Genomic DNA, 25,009 nt, shown 5'->3' on the forward strand with positions numbered 1-25,009 from the left:
ATTGTGTGAACAACATAGAATACACTTATACAAACCTAGATTAGATGGTCTAGACTTCTACATCGCTGGGCTATGTGGTATAGCCTATTGCTCCTAGGCTATGAGTCTATACAGCATGTTACTGTACTGAATACTGTAGGCAATTGGAACACAACAGTAAGTATTTGCATATCTAAACATAGAGAAGGTAGAGTGAAAATATTGTATAAAAGATATAAAACGCTACACCTGTATAGGGCACTTATCATAAATGGGCCTTCCGGGACTGGAAGTTGCTCTGGGTGAGTCAGTGAGTGAGTGGTGAGTGAATGTGAAGGCCTGGGACCTCATGTGCACTACTGTTGTAGACTTTAGAAACACTACACTAAATTGATTTTTAAAAAAATCCTTTCTTCAATAATTAATTAACCTTAGCTTCCTCTAACTGTTTTACTTTCTAGACTTTTAATTTTTTTAACTTTCTGACTCTTTTGTAAGAACACGGCTTAAAACACACATTGTGTAGTTGTACAAAAATATTATTCTATAGGTGTTTTTCTATTGAAATTTTTTTTTTTTTTTTTACTTTTTAACTATTTTGTTAAAAACTAAGAAATAAACACACACATTAGCCTAAGCCCACACAGGGTCAGGACCATCAATATCACTGTCTTCCACCTCCACGTCGTGTCCCGCGGGGAGGTCTTTAGGGGCAATAACACGCACAGAGCTGTCACCTGCTATGACAGCAATGTCGTCTGCAACACCCTGAGAAGGACTGCCTGAGGCTCTTCTTGAGGAAGTGTCACTCTTTTCAGAAATATGTCCATGGTGGTTTGCTGGGTTTATCTCTCTTTTTTTCATCATAGATTTGCTTGCAGATAATGCACCATGAACATTCCACTCTATTAATGAAAACCTTTTTGATGTTGGAGTATCCACATTTTCTAACATTCAATGAGCTTGGGAAGATCTGCAAAAGCTTCTGTTATTCCCTTCACTGTGAATTTTCTTGGGGGGGTCTTCTTTTTCTTCTGCAGTTCCTTTTCTCTTGCCTCTTCTTTAGCTTTGTGTTCCTATTCCAGTTCCAACACCTCCTCATTAGTCCACTGCACAGGAACCACCCCTAGGAGCTCCTCAGTGTCACTCATCCACACCCGGGTTAGAGTCGACTGCCATCTCCACCACAGCCTCGTTGGTTTTTTTCAACCCTGCAGCTACAACATTACAACAGCTACAATGTCACTAGGTGATAGGAATTTTTCAGCTTCATTATAATCATATGGGACCACAGTCATACGCATCTGTCGTCGACTGAAATGTTATATGGTACATGACTGTATGAAAGGTGCCTTCTGCATATGTTACTTTCTTTATGCCCTTACCCTTTTAGAAACTTCCATTTCCCACTTAAAATTTTTAACATGGCATGGTTAAGAAACAATGGAATCCCTCTACCACTCAAGGGAGGGAATGAGCTGTAGGCTGGCCCCTCTCTCTGCCATCACCCCAGACACAGTGTTTGGTCCAGAGAAGAGTACTAACCCAAGCTGGGCCTAAGTGCCTTCATAGAAGCAGATATGAACAATGAAAGGAAAAAAAGAAGATTGTATCTCCCTCTAAGACCAAGCATTATGAGGGAAAGAGTAGGCCTAGAACTGCCAGAAACCAGAGAATAAAGCCTACAAGAAAAAAGAAGTGAAGAATGAGACATTTTTTGCCTCATCATCTGAAGCCTTGATTCTAGCTCAGGGGTGGGCAAACTTTTTGACTCGAGGGCCACAATGGGTTCTTAAACTGGACCGGAGGGCCGGAACAAAAGCATGGATGGAGTGTTTGTGTGAACTAATATAAATTCAAAGTAAACATCATTACATAAAAGGGTATGGTCTTTTTTTTTTTTTTTAGTTTTATTCATTTCAAACGGGCTGGATCCGGCCCGCGGGCCGTAGTTTGCCCACGGCTGTAGCTGTACCTGACCCAGAACCCACTCTTGGACTTCCCAGTAATACAAACCAAAAAGCCTCCAGTTCATTTAAACTGACTGAGTTTCTGTTCCTTGCAAAAGAAGAACATACATGAAGGTCACATAGCTAGTAATGAGCTGATAAAGTATAAGCAACCAGGCAATCCAGACTAGCCACACACCAAAAAGGAAAATATGTTCATTTTTTCATTGATTCATTCATTCAACAAATATTCATTGTGTGCTGATCATGAGCCAGGCACTGTCCTAGGCACTGGGGAAACAGCAGAGACTACAGGACAGACCAACCCCAGAGCTTACATTTCAATGTAAACACCATGACTGCATGTTAGCATGAGTACTCCTAAGCTTGGGTCCAAAGAGGGGACTTCAGGGACTCTTATACACCCTCAAATATATGTACAATCTTATGTTTGCATATATTCATTGGAAGTTGCAACATAAATTTTCCCTTAGTGTCCAAGGGATATATGAAACCCAACAAGATTAAGAAATACTCTTAGAACATAAGCATGCTTTAGGATCAGGATGTCTCAAAGTTCTCATGGAAATTCTCATATCTTTACCTTAGCATAGTTGTATTCAAAGAAGACACACTCTATTCAACAAGCATTTCACAGACATATCACTCTCCTTTAAAATGTGTTATGAAGCTAACTCCTTTAATAATTCCTTTTTTCTATGGAAACAAAACTAACAGCTAATCTGGTTGCCTTAATCCAAATAAGCATCTCAAATCTTAGACTATAATGAAGGGCTGTATGGAGAAGAGGGTAAAATACATGCTCTCCTCTAGATCACAGTCGCATCTTCCAAGGATGCTGTTTATGGACAACATAGAACTCCATAATTTTTCACTGATGGAAAAGCAAAGAAACTGCACATATCTCTTCAAAGGGAAGATCCCCCAATTAAGTCTGAAAGGGCCATGTTTACAAATATTGCTATCATCAATAGCCCATATTATTTTTATTCTTTTCCCTTCACCACTTAATTTGGTAGTCTCTATGTCATAATTTCATACAATGAAAGAGCAAGCAAAACGTCAATAACTCTGGGAAGTCATAGGAAAATTATGGAACAGGATGGAAGCTTCCCTTCAAGTTACAGGCCTCATCTCTAGAATTTTAAATGAGAGAAAAATAATTTTACAAGGCAGTTGTTTAAGGAAGAAATCATCTCCCGCATTCTGCCTTTCATTTGAATGGATGGGAATATCTCAGTCCCTGCTTTCTGATTTCTTTCTAAGCACAGACACAGCCTGTGTTTCACACCTGCTTTTTCTGGACCCAACAGGAAAGGTATCTCCTTTCATCTGCAAAATGGTTTTCCTCTAAACTGATACTGAAAAAATTCCTATCTGGTTAAAAAAAGGAAGGAAGGGAGAAAGGAAGGAAGGAAGGAAGGAAGGAAGGAAGGAAGGAAGGAAGGAAGGAAGGAAGGAAGGAAGGAAGGAAGGAAGGAAGGAAGGAAGGAAGGGAGAAAGGAAGGAAGGAAGGAAGGAAGGAAGGAAGGAAGGAAGGAAGGAAGGAAGGAAGGAAGGAAGGAAGGAAGGAAGGAAGAAAGAAAGAAAGAAAGAAAGAAAGAAAGAAAGAAAGAAAGAAAGAAAGAAAGAAAGAAAGAAAGAAAGAAAGAAAGAAAGAAAAGAGAAGAAAGAAAAACAGGACCCAGGGCCACTGCTTTCCCTTGCTCAGAAAAGGTCTTCCGGAGATATTTAGACAGCAGCTGATTCATGACCACTAATTTCTCACCAAAACTTCCTCTCAAAGTGTGATTTGGTGGCTTTCATTTTGGCCGCTCCTACTTCTGGGCTACCAAAAGCAGTTACCTTTTCAAGGCAAAAGAACATGTTCCTCAACCTCCTGCCATGCTCAGGAATGAAACTGAAGACGAAATAATCAAAGGCACACAATGGTTGCTTTTATCCGCCCAAATAACCCACTGCCTCATATTCACCAGGCGCCCGCTACTTTTACTCTTCTCTAAAAGATGCCTCCCTAGGGATAAGCAAACTCATTTGACATTTTGGTAAGATTTCCCCAATTCCCTCCAAGATGGTATAACTCTCTTGCCTCCCAGACAGGTGGGAGAAAAACAATGTCACCTGCAGCCACTGTGCCCCAAGAATAAAGCCAGCTACTGTCTTCCAGCAGCCTATGTTCTTGTTACTTCTATATCTATATCTGTTTCTCTCGTTCTTTCCCTTTCATAATGTCAAGCTTTAAACAGATTTTGAGTAAAACTTCTCCAAGGCGTTTTTAAAAAACTGCCTTTTTCAGCAACTGTTTTTAGGGTCTAGTCATCTTGCCTAACTGATGATTTCCAACCAAACTTCTAATCAAGAAGAAAAAGACAAACCTCCACAGTTACCCTATCTTAGGGGACAAGCTGTAATGACCTAATGTAGACTTACGCACTGGCCTCTCCCATAAACCCATACAACTGTCAGCTTTCTTTTTTAAATATATTTTTATTGATTTCAGAGAGGAAGAGAAAGGGAGAGAGAGATAGAAACATCAATGAGAGAGAGAATCATTGATCGGCTGCCTCCTGCACGCCCCGCCCCCCGGGGGGGATCAAGCCCGAAACCTAAGCATGTGCCCTTGACCAGAATGAAACCTGGGACCCTTCAGTCCACAGGCCAATGCTCTATCCACTGAGCCAAACCGGCTAGGGCTCCGCTTTTTTTTTTTTTTTTTTTTAAGTCCTTTTAGCTCTGCATATGTAAGTAATGACACTGTTCATAATAACAAATGACATGGGGGAAAAAATACATTCCTAAGAAGACAAACAATTCTTCAACTGTATGTTGTTTCTGGATGGTACACTAGGGCTCTGTCACTGAAAGGCCATATCCATGCAGGCTGATGGCGTCGGCTGCCAGGATAAGTAGAAATTATCCTAACCCCTTAAAAAAAAACAAAAAAAAAAACCTTCACAATCACACGTGGCCTTGCTTTTGTCCTGTGTGCGGTGGGTCCCTGAAAGGCACAGGATCCACTCTGGGCTGAGAGTTAGCATTACCGACAGAAACACCTGCTCCTTTTATAGTTTCCTCTCCAAAGTAATTTTATGGATAGTTCCTACAGTTAATGGTCTCCAAAAAATCCTTATAGTTCTTTTTTCCCCTGTAGTGCCCTGTATTTCAATGTTCAATTTGTGAAATGGCCTCTCTTTAATTACCTGCTTTATTCCACACTCTAAACCACTAAATTCTCTCTGTGTATAAAAAAAGCAGGAAGGTAGGGACTTGCCACTTTCCCTGTGTCCACCCTTTTTAATTCTTCTCTTCGTAATTCAGCGCCCCAGGGATTTTCAGTCCTCCTTCCTTTCACACACCAATCAAAAGCCTCTTCCCTGACCGTCCAAAATCTAAATTCCAAGAACTTGGCTGTACAGGGGCTGTTAGCAGGCCAGGCGCTCAAGCATTCCAAATGTGGCCCAAAGAATTGCCAAGCGGCTAAAAGTTCTCTTCAAAGAGTTTGGAATTTAAAAGCAGAAGGGGGTAAAGGATGTGATAGAAAATGTTTTATTTTTCCTTCACTTAATGTTAGATTTCCTTTCATTTATGGATATTTTTTTATTTAGACAAATAACTGTGCTTAGTACTTCACCCTTTAAACTTCCCAGAGCACTGGAGTTCATAAAACAGCTTGAGCAGACTTTTTTTTAAAAAACAATCAAGTTTTAAATCCATGTTTCATCCCTGTGTCTCAAGTTTTTTAAAAAATGTAATAAGGTAGGCTACCTTAATGACCCTCTGAAAATCATATTGATCTGTTGAATTATAATCAGATGACATTTTTAGTGTAGTTTTAAACCACTGTCTAAAACAAGATATTTAATTATGCATATAACTAAAGTGAATTATTTCTATTTTCCAAATATGTACCTTCATCAATAAACACAAAATAAGATCAAGAAAATACTAGGTCATGTAAATAATTCAACATTTTCTTTTTATTAGCACCACTGCTATGGGGGAAATTATAGCAAATCTGGAAAAATAAGCCAATGATATTAAAATGTGTGATATTATTCAACTCTTGCTAATAAATAGATTTAAGTTACCTCCTTGAAACTTTATCACTACAGAAAAAGAAACCTAATACTAATTTTTAGAATATCTAGCACATACCAGGATAGCTGCCCAAATACTGCCACAGGTATAATGTCATGTCATGCTCCCAAAAGACCACCATGAACAGAAAATAAGTAGTATTCGTACTCCCAGTGTAAAGATGGGGAACTGAATTCAGAGATTGAATGATTTGCCTAAGTTCTCAGAACCTCTTCAGGGTAGAACACTATTCAAACCTCAGCAATTAAACAGCTCTTTCCAAAATCCACATTGCCTTTAAACACTCATTATCAAACATCTATTTACTCAATGATTTGACTTCAACCTTGAAATTAAATGATTTCTAGATAGTCATATCTTAACCTACCACTAGTTCAAGATGGACTCAAGTTTTAAATATGTAAGATGGGGCGGGGGGGGAGAAGCTGACACTGACTCAAAGAGTTAAAAAAACTTTACTGTGTCTCTTGTAAAGGCTACATAAAGGTCTCGTTTCAAATCTTACATACTAATGAGGCATTGTAATTCAGATCTCGGTCTATTACAAAATATATTTGTTTTACTGGGAAATTTTTTAATTACAAACATTTTAGCGACAACATTTTCTAATTTTTGAGATCTAAAGTAATGATTTTTAGTTTAAAAATGTGTGTTTTAGAGCTTGCTTATAGTGCACCCTGCTTTGCACGCACCTCTACCATAATAATTCATTCTTGTACATTGTGCACACATAAGGCACCGCAATTATTCCATACAGGAGATAAGCTATCTAAACTAGAAGCCAATAAAATCACAATCAAATGTGCTGTGAGAAATAAGACATTCAAATGAACAGACTTTCATGGATGGGATTCACTTATCAAAGCACATTTATTCAGATGCTAATGAACAATGTACTCATTCTGATCAAGTTTGTTTCATAAACTCCCCTCCCTTTTGTATTTTGTATCAACGTCACTGAGGGATCATGTAGGTACAGTAAACGGGTGCCTTCCCTTTTTGACCCCTCATCATGACTCCCATCCTTGATATCTTCAGAAGCCTTTCCTGCAGGAGCTGAGGCCAAAGAAAAGTTTAGACCAGGCCGGACTACTAAGGCTTTTGTGTGGCATGTAAAAGTCCTCAGAAAACTCTCCTTTCCGTTAGGAAGTGGACTCCACCGCAAGCAGTGCTAGTATAAAGCCAAAAGTACTAAACTGGGAGGAGCATGGTCTTACATAAGTTCCAAAAGAAAGTAAGGCTGTCACTTTTTTAAAAAAACATTTTTTATTGATTTCAGAGAGGAAGGGAGAGGGGAGAGAGAGAGAGAAACATCAATGATGAGAGGGACTCATTCATCGGCTGCCTCCTGCACGGCCCCTACTGGGGATGGAGCCCACAACCCAGGCATGTGCCCTTGACTGGAATCAAACCCGGGACCCTTCAGTCTGCAGGCCGATGCTTTACCCACTGAGCCAAACCAGCTATGGCGGGCCGTCCCATTTTAAAACAGGGTTGTAAGGATAGGAAATGTGGCTCAGCGAGGGCGGAGGGTTAACCCTGTGTGGCTGCAGTGCACACGTGTTGTCCTGGCCTTTCCAGCATCCACTACCTTCCTTCCTTCTGGCAACAGAGCCCTGACAGAAGGCTGGAGAAGGGCTTTCTTCTCCCACTCAGAGCACAATGACGTCACCTCTACAGTCAGAGCATCTCATACCTTGGCCACAGTGTTTGGCTAAAGATGAAACCATCCTAGTCCTGGCAACAGTGATGAGTAAGTGGAACTTCTAGAGTCTGAGGAAATGAGACGCTCTCTTTTCAGCTCCGGGTCTAAGGGGAGAGGGTACAGTACTGCTGAAGCTGAGAGCAACCACGCTGCCACCAGGGCAGAAGGGTTGCCTGAGGGTGGGACCGATACTGATGATAACTCAGAATCAAGGATAACGAGAGGGGCTGGGACAGTGTACGCCTACTCTCCCAGTTGCCTCAATAGCGAAGTTCTCCTTTATGCTGACAATTGTTCCAATGGGTTTTCTGTCTCTTCCAACCAAAAAACATCCTGATTAAGAAACGGTCTTCAGATCCACTCGTCCACTGTATAACTTTTCAAGCTTTCATCCATTACCAGTTACTCCAATATGAATAGAAATTGCAAACTGACATAAACTGCACCACAAGGAATTTATGATAGCTGAGAGGAAATATCTCATCATGGAGACATTTTCAAACAAGGGTTTGCAAAGTGCTTTTTTTAATGTTTTTAAGGTTTTAATTTTCAACAGTTCATATATATCTATGCACATACACACTAAGATTCCATTAGATAGTAAACTCTCCTTTTATAGCATAACTAAAAGAAGACTAGAGGTAGAACCTGAATAATTTTTGGATATATCGAAGAGGCAGGAGCAAGATACATTCTCTCTGCCTTTCAGATCCCTATGGTTTTGTCTATAAATCATTAGTATTCCCAAGAGAAGTAGCCATCATAATTTGATTAGTCACGGTTTAAATTATGACAAACTGTCTTAGGTAAATTTATTTGTAAACTGATTAAGTGTCCAAATTAAATAAATGTTTTTGCTTCTCCCTCTAACAGTCACTGAAGTTCAACAGGAATTCTTGGCCAATAGGAAACTACAGAGAAAGGACAGTAGCCCCAGCTGCCCAGGGGAAACTTGTGAAAATCCTCTATTCTAAAGGCTCCAAAGCAATTTTTGTTTTGTCTCATAAATAAAACGAAACTGTTTTCTTTTACTTCTATGTTCTAGTAGAAAAGAAATGTTAGCAACTAAAATAACATGTTGGCTTTCAAACGGAGCAAGACTTGAAAATTCTAGTCAAGGAAGATATGGTATACATATGCCAAGTAATAAGTAATAGCTTATTACTAATGTTGACACGGTTCGGGCATTTGCATTACATAAAAAGACAGCATGCATCAAACCACTAATAAAAGATAAAACAAGTGCCTACAATTTAGTAACCTGCATTATCAAAGTAAGAAAGGGGGTGGGGGGAAGGCCAAAACCAAAGTAAACAACAGATAAGACACTGTGCCTTTGAACAGCCTACTAAACAAATACCAGCTTAAAACCTGGATTACTGCAAAATTTTATAAACATAATAGAGTGGAACTTTTAACATGAATGCAATATGAAACCAGCCAATCTTCCAAAAAGATTCCATGCTGATATTTTTTTAGATACAGGAATAGCAGTAATGGCCAGTAAAAATAAATAAATAAATAAATAAAATTTAAAAAATAATAAATAAAAATAAAATAAAAAATGAAAAAGAGCAGTAATAGCTTCCAACTATTTAACAACTAGGTGCCTGATGCTTGCTAAGTTTTTTATATATGTTAACTGCCATTAATCATCCTGGCAATATATAAACTAGGGATAATCTCACTTTACAAATAAGGACATTGAGGTTCTTAGTATTAACTTCCAAAGATCATACCATGAGAAAGAGTGGAGCTGTAATTCGAAACTAGGTTTGTCTGAATCAAAAACCCGTCCTCAAACCATTGTGCTAAAATGGTGCTCATTCATTCACCATATTTCTTTAGTACCTACTACTGCAATCATCTGCAATGCGTTGAGGACATATCTGTGAACAACACAGTCACGAAGCTTACAGAGTTTAAAGTGCAGTGGGAGAAACATACAATCTAATAATCATAGAAATAGAAGTAAAATTAAAACAGCAACTGTGGCCGAAGCCGGTTTGGCTCAGTGGATAGAGCGTCGGCCTGCGGACTGAAAGGTCCCAGGTTCGATTCCGGTCAAGGGCATGTACCTGGGCGGCGGGCACATCCCTAGGAGATGTGCAGGAGGCAGCTGATCGATGTTTCTCTCTCATCGATGTTTCTAACTCTCTATGTCTCTCCCTTCCTCTCTGTAAAAAATCAATAAATATATTAAAAAAAAAAAAACAGCAACTGTGATAAAATTTCTGAAAGAAAAGGTGGGCTATATGAGCACATATAAAGCAAAGGGAGCTCACACAGTCTGGGAGATCAGGAAACGTTCATGCAGGTGAGCCATAGAGCTGAGCTCTGAATGACATAGACTGGTAGGTATAAGTTAGGTGAAAGGCATGGAGATTGAGAGGGGAAACCTAGCAGACAGAGGAAAATACATGTGAATAGGCCTCAGAAACGAGCTCAGAACAACTGTACAACTAAAGAGAGAAAAACAACAACAGGCATTTGTGCCTGAAGCAGCGAGCGGGGGAAGGGAGCATGGTACAAGATGAGGCTTCTATCTCAGAACCCTGGAAAGCAGGAAGTTATGCTGAGCTTAATGACATTTTATCTAAATGTAAACAAATAAAAAAAAAAAAAAAAAACACCTCCTTTCAAGTCTATATGTTCCATTTTTAAAAGTAATGAAGCTTCAAGAGTAACAATGAATATTTTATTTATTAAATCTGCTGAGGTCTGATGTGAAACACTAAACAAAGATTGTGTCCCTTTGCTGATTCTGATGACCAGCTACTTTTCTTCCCCACTAGAGCTGCTGGATTCAGGCTGCCTTCAAGTACCATCCTGATTCCTCCTGTGCCTACCATTTCCTGCCTTTTTCTATAATCTTTCTTTTTATCACTGTCCTATCTTCCTAGAGCAAACCCTGATTGTTTTATTGTCCTGCTTAAACATCCTTCAATGGGTCCACATTGTTTAATGGGGAATACATGAGTTGGTCTTGTCTGCCGATCTAGCTTCATCTTCTGTTAGAATATACTCGGGCCAGGGTTTGAGGATGTCCAGAGAGCAGTTCATTTCTTGATGCTCTGTTATTCCTAACTGATTGGCACGGTTCAAGATGTCTTCTTCCTTGCCCACATTACGAATAGCTGAATGGGGAAAACTGGCGAGGGAAGGCAGGAGGGCAGTAAAAAGCCTCCTTCAAATAAGGCCAGACCACAAAGTATAGTCCATAGCCACACCTGGCTGCAAGGGAGGCTGGGAAATGTGTTTTGGATTCTGGGCATTCATCAACTCAAGTACTTCTGTTAGTATGGAAGAAGGGGAAAAAAGAATTTGAAGGAATAACTATAGATATAGAAATTGAAATTAATATGCATTTTTTTCTAAATCAAATAGAGCCAAACTAAATGATGCAGTTGATATTAATTCTTTAGAGTTTATTGTATTTTTTCTGTTTTTTTGTTTTGTTTTAGAGTTTATTGTATTAATTATAAGTTCCACTTTGAAAAAAAAACGTGCAATGTAAATGTTGATCTACTCTTAGCAAATGTTTCTAGTATAACTTTAGAGAATCTATTGCCAAACTAATTACTGCCTCTCAGAACTTCTACATAATTTAAACAATTTTTATCCAGATTCTCCAACAATTAAAAAAGTGTTTTTATGCTTGCAATTTTATAATATTTTTATTTATATAATTTAGGGGGAGAGAGGAAGGAGGAGAGGGAGAGAGAGAAACATCAATTGGTTGTTCCACTTTTTTATGCATTCGTGGGTTGTTTCTTGTATGTGCCCTGATCAGGGATCAAACCTCAACCTTGGCGTTTTGGGAGGATGCTCTAATCAACTGAGCTAACCGGCCAGAGCCAATTGTAAAATATTTTTAAAGACTGTGTGTGATTCTCCAGCACCTAAAACTTTAGAAATAAGCACTTGGTTTCACCCTGAACAACGACTTCATTTGTACTGATCATGAAAGGAGGCTCACTTTTCACATGGATTCAGAATTGGAACTCCTCTATGAAGTCATGTCCTGCCAGGTAAATAGGAAAGTAAGGTAAATAAAGGCCTCTTTCTCATTTGCTATCAATCCTAGAGATGGACTAACTTTGTAAAGTTTTAAATAACACTTTCATTGACAACAAGTCTTGATTTGACTTAAAATGTCACAATATTTACCATTCCTAGCCACAAATACATAGCCCTGAATACAACAAAATTCCTTTCCAAAATTCCTTTCTTTACCTTACCTGCTTTTTTTTTTTTTTTTTTAAATAAACCAGGGCTGAAATTACACTCTTTAAAAGTAAGATTGAAGCCAAAAATCTACTTGAAATGCAAATGTTTAAGTAGTTATGTCCCTGATATTAGCAATGACCTTGAACACTTAGAGCCAAACACAAGTAACTAGTCCTTAAATCATTAACTTACTTTGAATTCCTAATAGGACTGTGTTTGGTGATTTGGGTAACAGATTTTTTTAAGTCACTATCTTTACTTGGAATGACACACTTCAACTGGATTAATCTGGATGTTACAGAAATGAAACAAAACTGATAATATTTTGTATCTTTCATCTCAAAGTTACTTTTCTAAAGATATTATATTTTTAAACATCATAGAAGATCTTAGCATGCTAGAACTAGAGTGAATAGGATGACATTAGTTTTTTAAATTACTTTATAATTCGTACATACCTATATTTTTCATTTTATTTCTCTGTACTCTATGCAAATATACTGTCAAAGAAGTCCTCATTGTACACTGCCACCAATGAGGAATCCAAGAATAAAAGTGTAGAACAACACTAGAGCATTACAAGTTCTTAAAGAGAAAAACCAAACATGTATCTTTTGGAATAAGCCTGAGGCAAAGCACATTATAACACACTTAGATAGACTATAAATTAATAAACACCAAAAATACTGACCACTTGTTCTCCTCAACCTGTATGTAACCTAACCTTTCAAGACACATTCCTAAATTTCAAAAATGAAAATTATAAGCTGTCCTATGCCCTCTTGTATTTTCTCAAATTCTATAAATTTTTCGACTACTTTCTGGTTTAAATTAGCAAACTATTTCCAATTAAACTTTTCTGCCAATAGTAGTTAAAGTACTGGATGCATTATTTATTATCCATCAAGAGAACGAGCCGATTTAAATTAAGAAATGGTCTCATAAAATGCTTATAAATTCACTCTTTGCACATGTAAAAACAAAGCTAAACTTTTAGAAATATTAACTTTTCTTTAATGTGGCTATAGCCTGCAAACCATTAAATAAAGATATATAATTACCCTTTCCACTCTGTAAGTTTTATCAGATGTTGGGCTAGGCAAGTGTAGATATATGAGATTATTAAAGTACCTATTAGAGCAAGATTTAATGGCATCATAAATCCAATGACAACCTTCATCCATTTTAAAAGAATTACCAGCACGGAATCTCAAAACATTTAATAAGTACAAACAATTACATTGGCTTTTTTCCAGAGAGGAACTAATGTTAACAGTTACTTAGAGATTTGAGGATAGGTATATTTTAATTCACCAAATATTCATTCAATAAATATTTATGGAACCAAGCCATTGAGATACTCAGTGACAAAATAAAAGATCCCTGCCTTCAAAGAGCTCACATCCAACCAGGAATAGACAGGTGATAAACACTGAGTACAATAAATAGTAAAGTCTATTTTCTGTAATAAGATGATGTGAAAAAATGTAAAGCAGGATAAGTAGAATAGGAAAGGCTGAGGCAAAATGTTAAATATGTTACCATATGACCCAGCAATTCCATTGCTAGGTATACCCAAAAGAATTATGAACATATGTCCACACAGAAACTTGTAAACAAATATTCATAACAGCATTATTCATAATAGTCAAGATGTAGAAACAACTCAAATGTCCATCAACTGATGAATGGATAAACACAATCTAATGTATCCTTACAATGGAATATTCAGCAATAAAAGAAATGGCGTACTGATACATGCTACAACATAGGTAACTCTTGAAAACATTAGGTTAAGTAAATTAAGCTAGACACAAAAGGCCAAATATTGTGTGATTCCGTTTAGAAAAGGCACCTAGAATAGATAAATTTCTAGACAGAAAGGAGACCAGGAGTTATGAAGGGGGTGGACACAGGAGAGAGAAAATGGAGAGTTATTGTCACAAGGGTACAGAATTTCTGTTTGAGATGATGAAAATTTTCTGGAAATGAACAGTGGGGAAAGTTTCCCAATATTGTGATGTACTTAATGTCAATGATTTTTACACTTAAAAATGGTTAAGATGATAAATATTTTATGTTATGTATATTTTACCACAATTTCTTTTAAAAGGCACTATGAAGTAACTATTACATTATCTACTAAGCGATGACATCTAAGCTCATGCCCTGGTCCTTTTTGTTCTCTTTCCCCCATAAAACACTTCCTTAGAAGCAGACAGAAATCAGAGCCCTGCTTACAGGGACTTCCCTGATCATCGGATCTGGCATTGTGACTTGCCTTCGTGCACATAAGTGAATAGTCCAAGTGAGGCTAAATTCTATCACTCTGTAATTTGAAATTTAAGAATAGAGGCACATAGTCTAGGAAATACTGTATTTGAGTCATGTAAAGGATCAGAGAGACGGTTCTGCTATGAGATTCCCACAGAAGCCCCGAGTGTCTGCCTTTCTTCAGTTGTTGAGCTCATCATTCAATTTCTTTGAGCTCCTCCAAAATCCTTCTAAGAAATTGCCTTCTTGGCTTAAGTTAGCCAGAGATAGTTTCTGCTCCTTACAAACAAAAGTGCCTTACCTCTAATACAATATACTCTTTCAATTCCTAAGCTTTACCCATGTGGGCAACGTGATATATGTTTCCTTTGCCTTTCAAATCCTACGGGCTTTGGAGATCAGATATTAAGAATTGTGACAGCAAGGGATACTTATACATTGTTTTTCAAGAGTTCCAAGACAATTCAATACAAGGATTGCAAATAATTTAACTAAATGTGAGTAGAAACAGGAGCTGGAGAGCACATTACAAATTATACACTTTGAGTTGCTACTAGAAAAGTTAACTGACAACATTTTAACCCAGTTTTGTTTTTCATTGGTGTTTGTTTGTTTGGGCTCTTATATTTAGCTCTAATTACTCATATAATTCCTTACATAATCTGAAGAAACCTCTTTTCAATAGGAGGGAATATGTGGAGAGTGGTAGTGTCTGCTATTAGTGACTGTTTCATAATTAGTCATTCCCACAAGGTCTAGTAGAGCTAGATATCTAGGAATTACTTAACTGAAAAACCTCAGTTTTCCCTAGGACTGTGTTGAGAAATTGCTTTGGATAACTATTGTACAATAAAAGTCCAACATCTTGCAATTTTCACAGAGATTTTTATGATGGCATTTTAACAGTGGCTCAAACACCTCTCAGTAAGAGAATGAACCTCAATAACACGTTTGAATTGTAAGAATTTAGATATAACCAGAGATTATGTTTTCACTTCCTAAGTCTTTTTTTAGTTCACTTCCTAAGTCTTTCCCTGCATTCATGGGATTCTTCTACCTGTGGTCTTTATCACTTGTTTTAAAATGCCAAAAGGAAAAAAAGGTCATACTGGGCTCCATACATACCATCTATCCCGGGGTGGTGTCTGTGTGTGTACGTGTGTGCACTGAACAGTCATAGGCACAGTGACGCAAAAACACTTAGAACTATTTTAGATAAAAAGTTGTCCTTATTACCAAAGTTTCCAGGGATCTATAACACTTTAAGTTCATGATTAATGAAGAAAAACTATGAAACACTGGGAATGGAGAGAAATGAGGAGGAAAAAAATAAAAAGAAAATATCCAATGGAGATGGAAACATTGCATAAATTCTCCCATATAATTGCCAAGTCTCTTCTTGAGTGGGCTTTGTAGTCCTGTCCTCATTATCTCAGGTCTAAACTTGGCCTTCTTGACAAGGTATGAAGGCAATCTAAATAAACTCAGAGGGTCTGAACCAAACAAAGTTCTCATGTTTGGTAAATAAGCATAAAATATGTTCTTAGACTGTCTTCTGTCTTTGCATATTACAATCAAATTGTTAGCTTCCTTTTTTGGAGCTATTAGAATGAACAGTAAAACTTCAATTTTTTTCAGTGAAAGAATAAAGCTCCAAGAATATATGATCAAATTACAGGTATAGACTTGGGACAACTATCCATCCTGATTGTCCTTCAAAGTTCAGCTCAAATACCACCTCCTCCTTGAAGCCCTCTCCAGGTCATCCCAGGCTAAGAGAAAGAATCCTCTTCTGACTCCCTATTATACTGTTTTCAAAATCATTATGGCATTTGGGAAAAAATTTGCTTTATGTTTGATTTTTCAATACTAGTCTTATCTCCATTACTAAATAATTCCTACACTGATTTCACAATTACTTCTTAAACACCTACTATGGAATTATCACACATACCAGGAATAAAAGGATTAAAAAAAACAGTCAGTTCCTGATCTTGTGGCATTTACAATAATGGGAGAAAAAAGGTTATCAAATGCCTTCATGTCTCCCATCGATCCTAGCCAAGTGTCATACACATTCTCAAAAAAAGTTTGAGTTTATGGGATAACTAGAGGCCTGGCCTGCGGGATCAGCCGAAACCAGCTCTCTGACATCCCCTGAGGGGTCCTGGATTTCGAGAGGGTTCAGGCCAGGCCAAGGGACCCCACGGATGCTCAATGATCGGCCGGGGAGGGACGAGGGAGGTAGGCCAGCCAGGGAGGGACCGTGGGAGGGCTCCAGGGCGTGTCCGGCCCATCCCACTCAGTCCCGATTGGCCAGACCCCAGCAGCAAGCTAACCTATCGGTCAGAGCATCTGCCCATCCCCTCCCACCCCCGTGATCAGTGCACTTAATAGCAAGCAGCTGAGCAGCCTTAGCATATCATTAGCATATTATGCTTTGATTGGTTGAATGGAGGACTAGACAACTGGACACTTAGCATATTAGGCTTTTATTATATAGGATAATTAAATATAGGTTAATATCTGCCATCTCTTGATCCTGTACCCCAGCACATATTCAGAGCTCATTAAATATTGGTTGAGTGAATTCATGATTCAATCTGCAGCATGCCCCAGCATAGTCAGAGCTCAATATTTAAAATAAATATTGTCAATGAACAGTAATAAGAAACTGAAGAATGCTTAAAACATAGTCAGAGCTCATTAAATATTGGTTGAGTGAATTCATGATTCAATCTGCAGCAATCATCAGGAAAGTTGCATGGGCTTGATTCAGGATGTGTGTAGACACATTTTTAACTTTAGGATTAAAGGTTTTTTCTGAATAACTTGATAATTTAACGTATTCTTTTTGTTAGTAATTTTTATTTATTTTGGAATAATTTTAGAGAAGTTTCAAAAACAATACTGAGAGTTCCCATGTACTTCACCCCTTCACCCAGTTTCCTCTAATGCTAGCGTCTTACATAACCATAGTACATCAAAACTAAGAAATGAACATTCACACAGTAGTAGGACCAAAACTCCAGATTTTATTTGCATTTCCAGTTTTCCCATTAGCGTCCTTTTTCAGTTCCAGAACCCAGTTCAGCATACCACACTGCATTTAGTCATCACTTCTCCTGAGTCTACAATGTGACAATTTCTCAGTCTTTCCTTGCTTTGTGTCTTTAGTTTTTGTTCTTTGTTTTGTTTTTTGTTTAATTAATTCGACAGTTCTAAAGAATACTAGTCAGGTATTTTATAGGACATCCCTCAATTCGGATTTTTTTCTCCTAATTATACTGGGGGGAGGTGTTTTACAGGAGAATACCACAAAAGTGAAGGGCCCCTCTCATCACATGACATCAGCTGGTGACCATAACCTTGATCACTTGATTAAAGCAGTTCGTCATATTTGTCCACTGTAAATAATTTAACTTATTTTTAATTAAGGGTTGGAGATTTGTGGGTGTGCATTAGTATAAACTATAAAATAGCGATGGTTAATCAATCGATTTAAAGTTCGAGAGAGCTAATCCATCCATTCCAAAGACATTCAATAAAAGTATTTAATCAATTGATTTCAGTCACACACAGACACACACCCACACACACACACACACACACACAAATCTCTCACAAACTAATACCTACAGAAACTGACTCAGGCAATAAAAGTATCATAGTGAGTACGAAGCTTACTAAAATGACCAAGTCAGCCCTGCTAAAGTGCACACTTCTTACATGCGTAAACAGACTTCTTCTAAAATTAAACAGACTATATATTTACTGCATAAGTTAAATCAACCCATTCATAATTATTCAGCATTACTGGGCAGGCAAACATTTTTCCATAATACATTTTAAAATACCAATAATAACCATGAACAAAAATATTTCATGGTAAACATATGACCATCTATTTCAGCAACATGCAATTTCCTAGTTTGTGGTTTTCCTCCACTGGCCATGACCAGGGAAATGCTTTATTTGTGCTTTTTAAAATAAATATTGTCAATGAACAGTAATATGAAACTTAAGAATGCTTAAAAACATTATTTTCATTTCAGTGAACTTACCTGACTATAAAAGTAATAGGTATGCAACTAACATATATAGAATCTAAGGAAATATGTAAGATATAAAAATTAAAATCATCCATCCATTTATCATGCAGTGCCAATACAATTCGATTTTCTTTCCCTATTTTCCATGTGTCTTATTTTATATAATTTCACTTAGAATCATAATTTTCTAAAGGCATATATTAAAGACTTCCCCACCTAAATCTGCATGGGAGTAGAATGATAATCACAAAAAAAGGCATCAACACATTGGAAAGGCTTGGTCTTATACATTAAATAAATGAATGAATGAGTGAATGACCATCAAAGTTTCACTACTTTGATTATACCCTGGTGACTCCTTAACCAAATTCTGATATAAAGAAGAACAAAGTTCATTCTGTTATTATGCTCTAAATTTGTCAGAGAAGTCCACTGTTATTTCTTCTTTTACATTTACATTTACTCTAGACCCTGTGTCTAGAATTCATTTCAAAGTTTGAATCTGTGGTATTCTGTCTATATTCTGTAAGTTATCTACATACTGTCTATATTAGAACAGTTCCAAAGGGAAAATGTGGTTATCAAAAATGTTACCTGTGAAGGGGGAAAAAAAGGGTTCCGTTAAATGTAGAATGAAGCCAAGCAGTTGCCCCTGAGTCCTATGCTACCAAAGCCAGGATCAGGGGCACCGGAAGAGCAAGGATTGTTTACCTGACTGAGCTCTCTAAGAGAGGGTCTATAAGCTGCAGTGTTATTTATGGAATAGACTTCTAAGTTTAAGAAACAGCCGCCCTTCCAGCTTAAGATAGACTTTATGTCCACCACTTCAGAAACTGTCTTTGTATTCAAGCTGATTTCAGGTTCCATAACACACTACTAACCCTTAGCCCTCCAAAGCAACTCAGTATTCTTCCTCCCCACGAAACACACATGCCAATGTCCATTGGATTTTTTGATATTTTATCACAATAACATATGCCTTAGTCAAAACAAGGCTACGTTCACAGACCTAGCTTAGCAGGAAATGGTGGCTGTTACTTGGAAGGGTTCTATTTGGAAGATACTAAAGATAACTTACAAATTATGCAAAAATAATTTGGCTATAACCATTCCTTGATTCATCTATGACTTCCACTAATCAAACAATCCTAATAAGAGATTTTTAAACCTATAATAACAGCATAATTGAGTAAAACAAAGAAAAGTTAATAAATCAAGTCTGTAAGCATTTAATTTTTTTTTTAAGTGTAAGCAGGAAAAAGATCAGGCAAGGAAATTCAAGGAACTGTAATTGAGAATAAATGTAACCATTTACACAGTTTTGTTCATCACAGGAATTAAGTCAGAATTATAAACTGTGTGACCCACCATCACACTATCTGATGTCCACCTTTGAACATGGAAACAAAGGAGCTGAACAGTTCAATGAATTGGCCAAAATCAAGCAGGAAGTAATAATGAGAGCCCTGATCTCTCTGGCTAAGAGACTATAGTCATGTGCCTCCTAACGACAAGGATACTTTCTGAGAAATGTGTCTTCAGGTGATTTCCCCGGGCAAACATCATAGACTGCACTTACACAAACCCAGATGTCTAGCCTATTACTGTAACTGCATGTACTACACTGTTATACAGCTGACTGTGCAGTAGGATTGTGCTCACCAGCATCACCACAAACATGTGAGTAATGTTTTAAGTTAAGACTAGAGGCCCAGTGCACGAATTCGTGCACGGGTGGGGTCCCTCAGCCTGGCCTGTGATCGATCAGGGCCGATTGGGGCCGATCAGGGCCAGCTGGCCAGGGGGAGAAACCGCAGGAGGTTGGCCAGCCGCAGGAGGTTGGCTGTAGGAGCACGCTGACCACCAGGAGGCAGCTCCATCATAGTGACCAGTCGACCAGTTATTCGGTCACTTAGGCTTTTATATAGAGAGAGAGACTAGAGGCCTGGTGCATGAATTCATGCACGGGTGGGGTCCCTCTGCCTGGCTGGCAATCGGGGCCGATCAGGGCCAGCCAGCGAGGGGGAGGGACCACGGGAGGTTGGCCGGCTAGGGGAGGAACCGTGGGAGGTAGGCCGGCCGCAGGAGGTTGGCTGCATTGAATGTCTGCCCCCTGGTGGTCAGTGCATGTCATAGTGACCGGTCGTTCAGTCGACTGGTTGTTAATAGTCGCTTAGGCTTTTATATATATAGATGTTACCATGGTTAAGGAGTCACTAGGTGATAGAAAATGTTCAGCTCCATTATAATCTTTACGGGACCACTGTTGTAACATGCAGTTGACCAAGCCTTCTTATGCCTTGTGGGGCTTTACAGACTGCCTCAAAGTGTGGTCACCTGACAATTTTCTGAGACCTTAACTAGTAGGTGTTGATTCTTGACAGATCCTGAGATCTATGTGTGCACACACACACACCAATACATACATGCACACTTGTCATTTACCAATCTGTCAACCATGCAGAGAATAGACAATGAAGGAATTCTATACCTTTCACTGCTTTTACTATCCCATCCATTCTTGGAATTCTGCTACACTCATTCCCACCATCTGGTACCTGATCATTGATCAACTTGAGGTACCCAGAAATATGAAGTATCTGATGTGGCAACATCCAAAGAAGAAAATCTCAGTGTAAAGAAAAGGGATGAAGAGGAAAGGGACAATTTAATACTGTATTCGAAATGGTACAGCACATTCCGAAATTCCCTTCTTCATTTTTAAAATAAAACCTATAGCCCTAAATTACACCAGTAGCAAAAATTCATTTATTTAAAATATTTACCATCTTCACTCAATAAGATTTAAAGCAGTTTTTCCTTAAGTCAATGTAAGTGTTTCCAAAATGGATGGTTAGATGAAAATTTAAGTTAGAAAATACATAGCGGGTCCCCTTTGCACCTACCCAAACTGGGAAAAGAATACTTCAGTTTGCAACGAACAATTCAGTATTCAGAAACATCAGGTAAACCCTGGTTAAAGAATAACTAGAGAAAAAAGGGAAAATGCAAATCTTTGCAACTGAGACATTCTAATTTCTCACAGACTGGGAAACCAACTTACAAGCTGCGTCACAGAGCCTAAGAAAATCCTCCCACATGTCCAGTTGGAAGGGCCTTTAAAGAAGGGCCTGATAAACACTAATACAGTGATTTTTTCCAACTGAAAAATGTGTTACCTAATTGCAAAAATTCCCAAAGCTAAATAATAATGTATATCCTCCCAAATTTATTTACATCTTTAAATGTTGAAAGTCAGGCAAATTTTATCTGCAGACAAGTATTAGTAATTACCTCAAAATGCTGTGTAAACTCCGTTCTCATTAACCACCCTCCTAAGTTGAATTAAAAAAAAAAAAAAAGCCATCCTGCTGCTGTCAAAAGTGTCAAATAGCTAAAGAGCTAAAATAGAATCAGAAACTTTAAGCCTGATTTTTAGCTCTTCCATTGAGTTTTTAATATGAAGGGGAACAAACTGTTTTGACTAAATACAACGGCAATGTCTCCAATCCAGGTCCTGATTCACTTTAACAATCCACACATCTTTTGAATAAATTTAAGGGCCACAAATATATAAGCATAAGGTGGATTTTCCTAGCACTTTCCAAAAAATGGACTCTCATTTTCTGTCTCTTTCATTCAATTTTATAATACCCCAGAGGAATGGGCACAGCTGACACAAAAAAATATGACATGAACAAGGTCACGTGGCTAATTAGCAGCAGGCCCAGAACAAGATCTTCACCTAATAGAAGAGCAAGAAAATTCAACTAGAGGCATGAACTCTGTCTTTGACACAGAAAGTGTATAAATAATGATGCTACGACGATATAATGAAAAACCATACCTACCACGCCACTTTGATTGCATAGCCCCAAAACAACTTGCAAAAATACATCTCTACCAATTGTATTCTAAGCGAACAAAATAGATGCTGTAACTCTGCCTAGAAAACATTTCATGTGGCATACATACAAGCTCCTGGGGCTTTATCACCCCTAAAAGAATATGACTCCTAAAAGGACAATAAGGTTCCACAGGTTAAAATTAAAAAAAAAAAAAAAAAAAAAGAATACCCAATCAAAACACCAGGCTTCACCAATAGCAGCATTTCTAAAGATCCTCAACTTAGAATCAGCTGCACAAAGGCCTTGTGATAGCAACCTCAAGTCTCGGTTTGTTAACAGAAAACAATACTGCACAAACACATTGTAAGGAAACTTAAGTTTCCAAAACGCCAGCAAGAACTACTGGATACAAATAAGCAATATTTATACAAACGTATATACTACACGAAAGGTCAAGTTAATATTTTACTCAAGGCTTAAAGATTATGATGTGCAACCAAAGAAACTAGCTCTGGAGTGGGAATCTGGAGACAGGGCTGCAGTTTCAGCTGTGGCATTAATGCATTGTGTTTATTGGCTAGGTCTCGTCATTTCTCTTGCGCTTGGTTCCTATATCTCTAAAATGAGAAGGGCAGACTCCACAACTGCTAAAGTTGTAGCTTCCTGATTTCCCATCGAAAGCCCTCCGTGCAAATAGCTACCCATATACTATAAAACATGACTTTCTGTTTGTCCAGATTGTACACTTTATTCCTAACCCTTTTTATTATTTTGTCCACAGCTGTAACCATTGCTCATGGTTACAATAGTTAACACTTTATGTAAGTGCTTTTTCATTGATAGATACCATGCCAAGCACTTTACATACATTAATTAACTTCTTCCTCACCACAACCCTCTGAGACAGAAACCATTATTCTCCGTGGGGTTTTTTTCAAACGTGAGGAAACTGAGAAAAAGCAATTATGTAACTTCCTTGGGGTGTAAAGGGTCACAAGTGGAAAAGCCAGGATTGGACCCCAAGCATCCAGGCCCTGGAGCACTCCCTGCTTAACTGCCACAGGTATGGAGTCTATGGAAGCTAAGTGAGAAATGCAGCAAAGTTCACTAGCAAAACGTTGTTGGGGGCCCAAAAAAACTGAACTAACACTATGAACTCTCCCAGAAACAAATGGTAGCTCAAGACTTAGAAACCCAGCATAAGCACTGCCCAGGCTTTTTTGCCCCCACGCTTCAGTTTCACAAGTAAATAACACTGATCTTAAAGGGATTAAATTAAATCTACCTTCCTTCTTTCACCCATGGGGAGAGGTGGGTGCACACATAACAGAAACTGGAAGTTCTGGCGACTTCCACGCCCCCTGCAGAGTAGTCACCACTCCGTTATAACAGGGCTGGAAGTCACACTCCCAGGGCACTGCATGTTAAGTCACGTATTCTAAAACCTCACGGCAGAAAACAGTGACCGAGTAGAAACACCAGTTCCGCAGCCCGAATTCTCTGAACTCAGCAGTCTACTTGCTGAGATCATGAAGTAACAACTAAATATATGCTCATCGAATATATTGCGGTGTGCATTTGAACTGCGACCTGATATTCTCAATCGAGACCGTGAAAATACCAGCCATCAAAGAAGTCCTATTGAACCATCTAGCACGCGGTTTTAATAGGTATCCCATTCATAAGCCAACGCGAATCTCAAGGGCATTGCCCTTAGTTGAGTTCCAGGTGAGGTTCATCATCTCAGTGGGCCAAGCCCCGGGGAGTGGAGAAAGTAGGTCTGAGTTCTAGCACCCGGAGGCCGACGTGACCTCCGAGGGTCCCAGCGCCCCGGAGGGCCCTAGGCTGAGCGGATGGCGGGGCGAGTCCCGGTTTGGCGGGGCCAAAAAGGAAATTACTTAAGCGAGGAGGGCATGGGCCGCTGCACCCGCAGGGCAAAGCCACACTTGAGCTCACCACTTCGCTGGCGTTAACAGGTCCTAGGCCACGGACTTTTACCGCCGGCTCTTACAAACCGGGTCTTGAGAGACAGGGGTAGAGAGCGGTAGCGAGAAACGATTGGGGAGAGGAGGTGTGATGCTTCACCTTTAAGGGGGGAAAACACATTGCAATCAAAACAGCCCGTGGAGCAGCCGGCGAAGACTTCGCCGGGCCTGTCTCAGGGCTTCTGAATCACTTCCTCCTTTTCGGATGCGTCTCTGAGTTGGAGAAAACCTAGCCTCTCCGGGCAGCTTCCTGCGCGCGGGCGAGCCGAGCGCACCGCGCAGTCCGCGGGCGCAGCCCCAGCCCGGAGGCCGGGCCCGGCGCGGCGGGAGCCGCAGGACTCAGCTGCGCGCCGAGGAGACGACCGCGCCGCCCAGCCCAGCCCGCCCCGGCTTACCCCAGGGTGCTGATGAAGCCGTTGACCGAGCCCTCCGCGTACAGGGACACGATGTCCCCGATGTAGAGGAAGCTGGACATTTTATCAGACATGCTGCTTCATGCTCCGGAGTAGACGTCCTTCCTCTTCTCTGCGCCCTCGCCGCCCTCTCCGGGGAGCCGCCGCGGCGGAGGCGGAACGGAGCGCACGGCGGCAGCGCCGGGAGCGGCTGCAGAGGGCACGGCCGGAGGGACCGGGGGTCGGCTCAGCCCTGCCCCGCGCGTGGGGAGCGAAGCCGCAGCCGCGGACACCCGCCGACGCGCGCAGCCCGGGCGCCTGGGAGCCGAAGCGGTCGCCTCCCCGACAGGTTTCCTGTTCCTTTCCGAAGTTTGCTCTCCAACACCTTTGCTCCTCCTCCTGCGTCCTCCTGGCCCCCTCCCTTCTCTGCGCCCCGCCGCCGCCGGCCCTGCCACCGGGACGCTTGGGGTGGCCGC

At 39.5% G+C, this 25,009-nt stretch overlaps 1 protein-coding gene across 5 annotated transcripts in view; it reads right to left on the reverse strand.

Annotated features, from left to right (window-relative positions):
- ITPR2 (inositol 1,4,5-trisphosphate receptor type 2) overlaps positions 1 to 24,674 on the reverse strand; it is a 439,774-nt gene extending 415,100 nt beyond the window's left edge. For all 5 annotated transcript variants that reach the window (XM_059682415.1, XM_059682414.1, XM_059682412.1 and 2 more), the window contains exon 1: positions 24,537 to 24,674. In XM_059682415.1, the coding sequence (XP_059538398.1) occupies positions 24,537 to 24,628 (92 nt within the window). In that variant the 5' untranslated portion in view covers positions 24,629 to 24,674. The remainder of the gene's footprint in view (positions 1 to 24,536) is intronic.
- Positions 24,675 to 25,009: the final 335 nt, after the last annotated feature.

This window comes from Myotis daubentonii, chromosome 2 (genome assembly GCF_963259705.1).
Source record: "Myotis daubentonii chromosome 2, mMyoDau2.1, whole genome shotgun sequence".
In the NCBI taxonomy this organism is placed as follows: Eukaryota; Metazoa; Chordata; class Mammalia; order Chiroptera; family Vespertilionidae; genus Myotis; species Myotis daubentonii.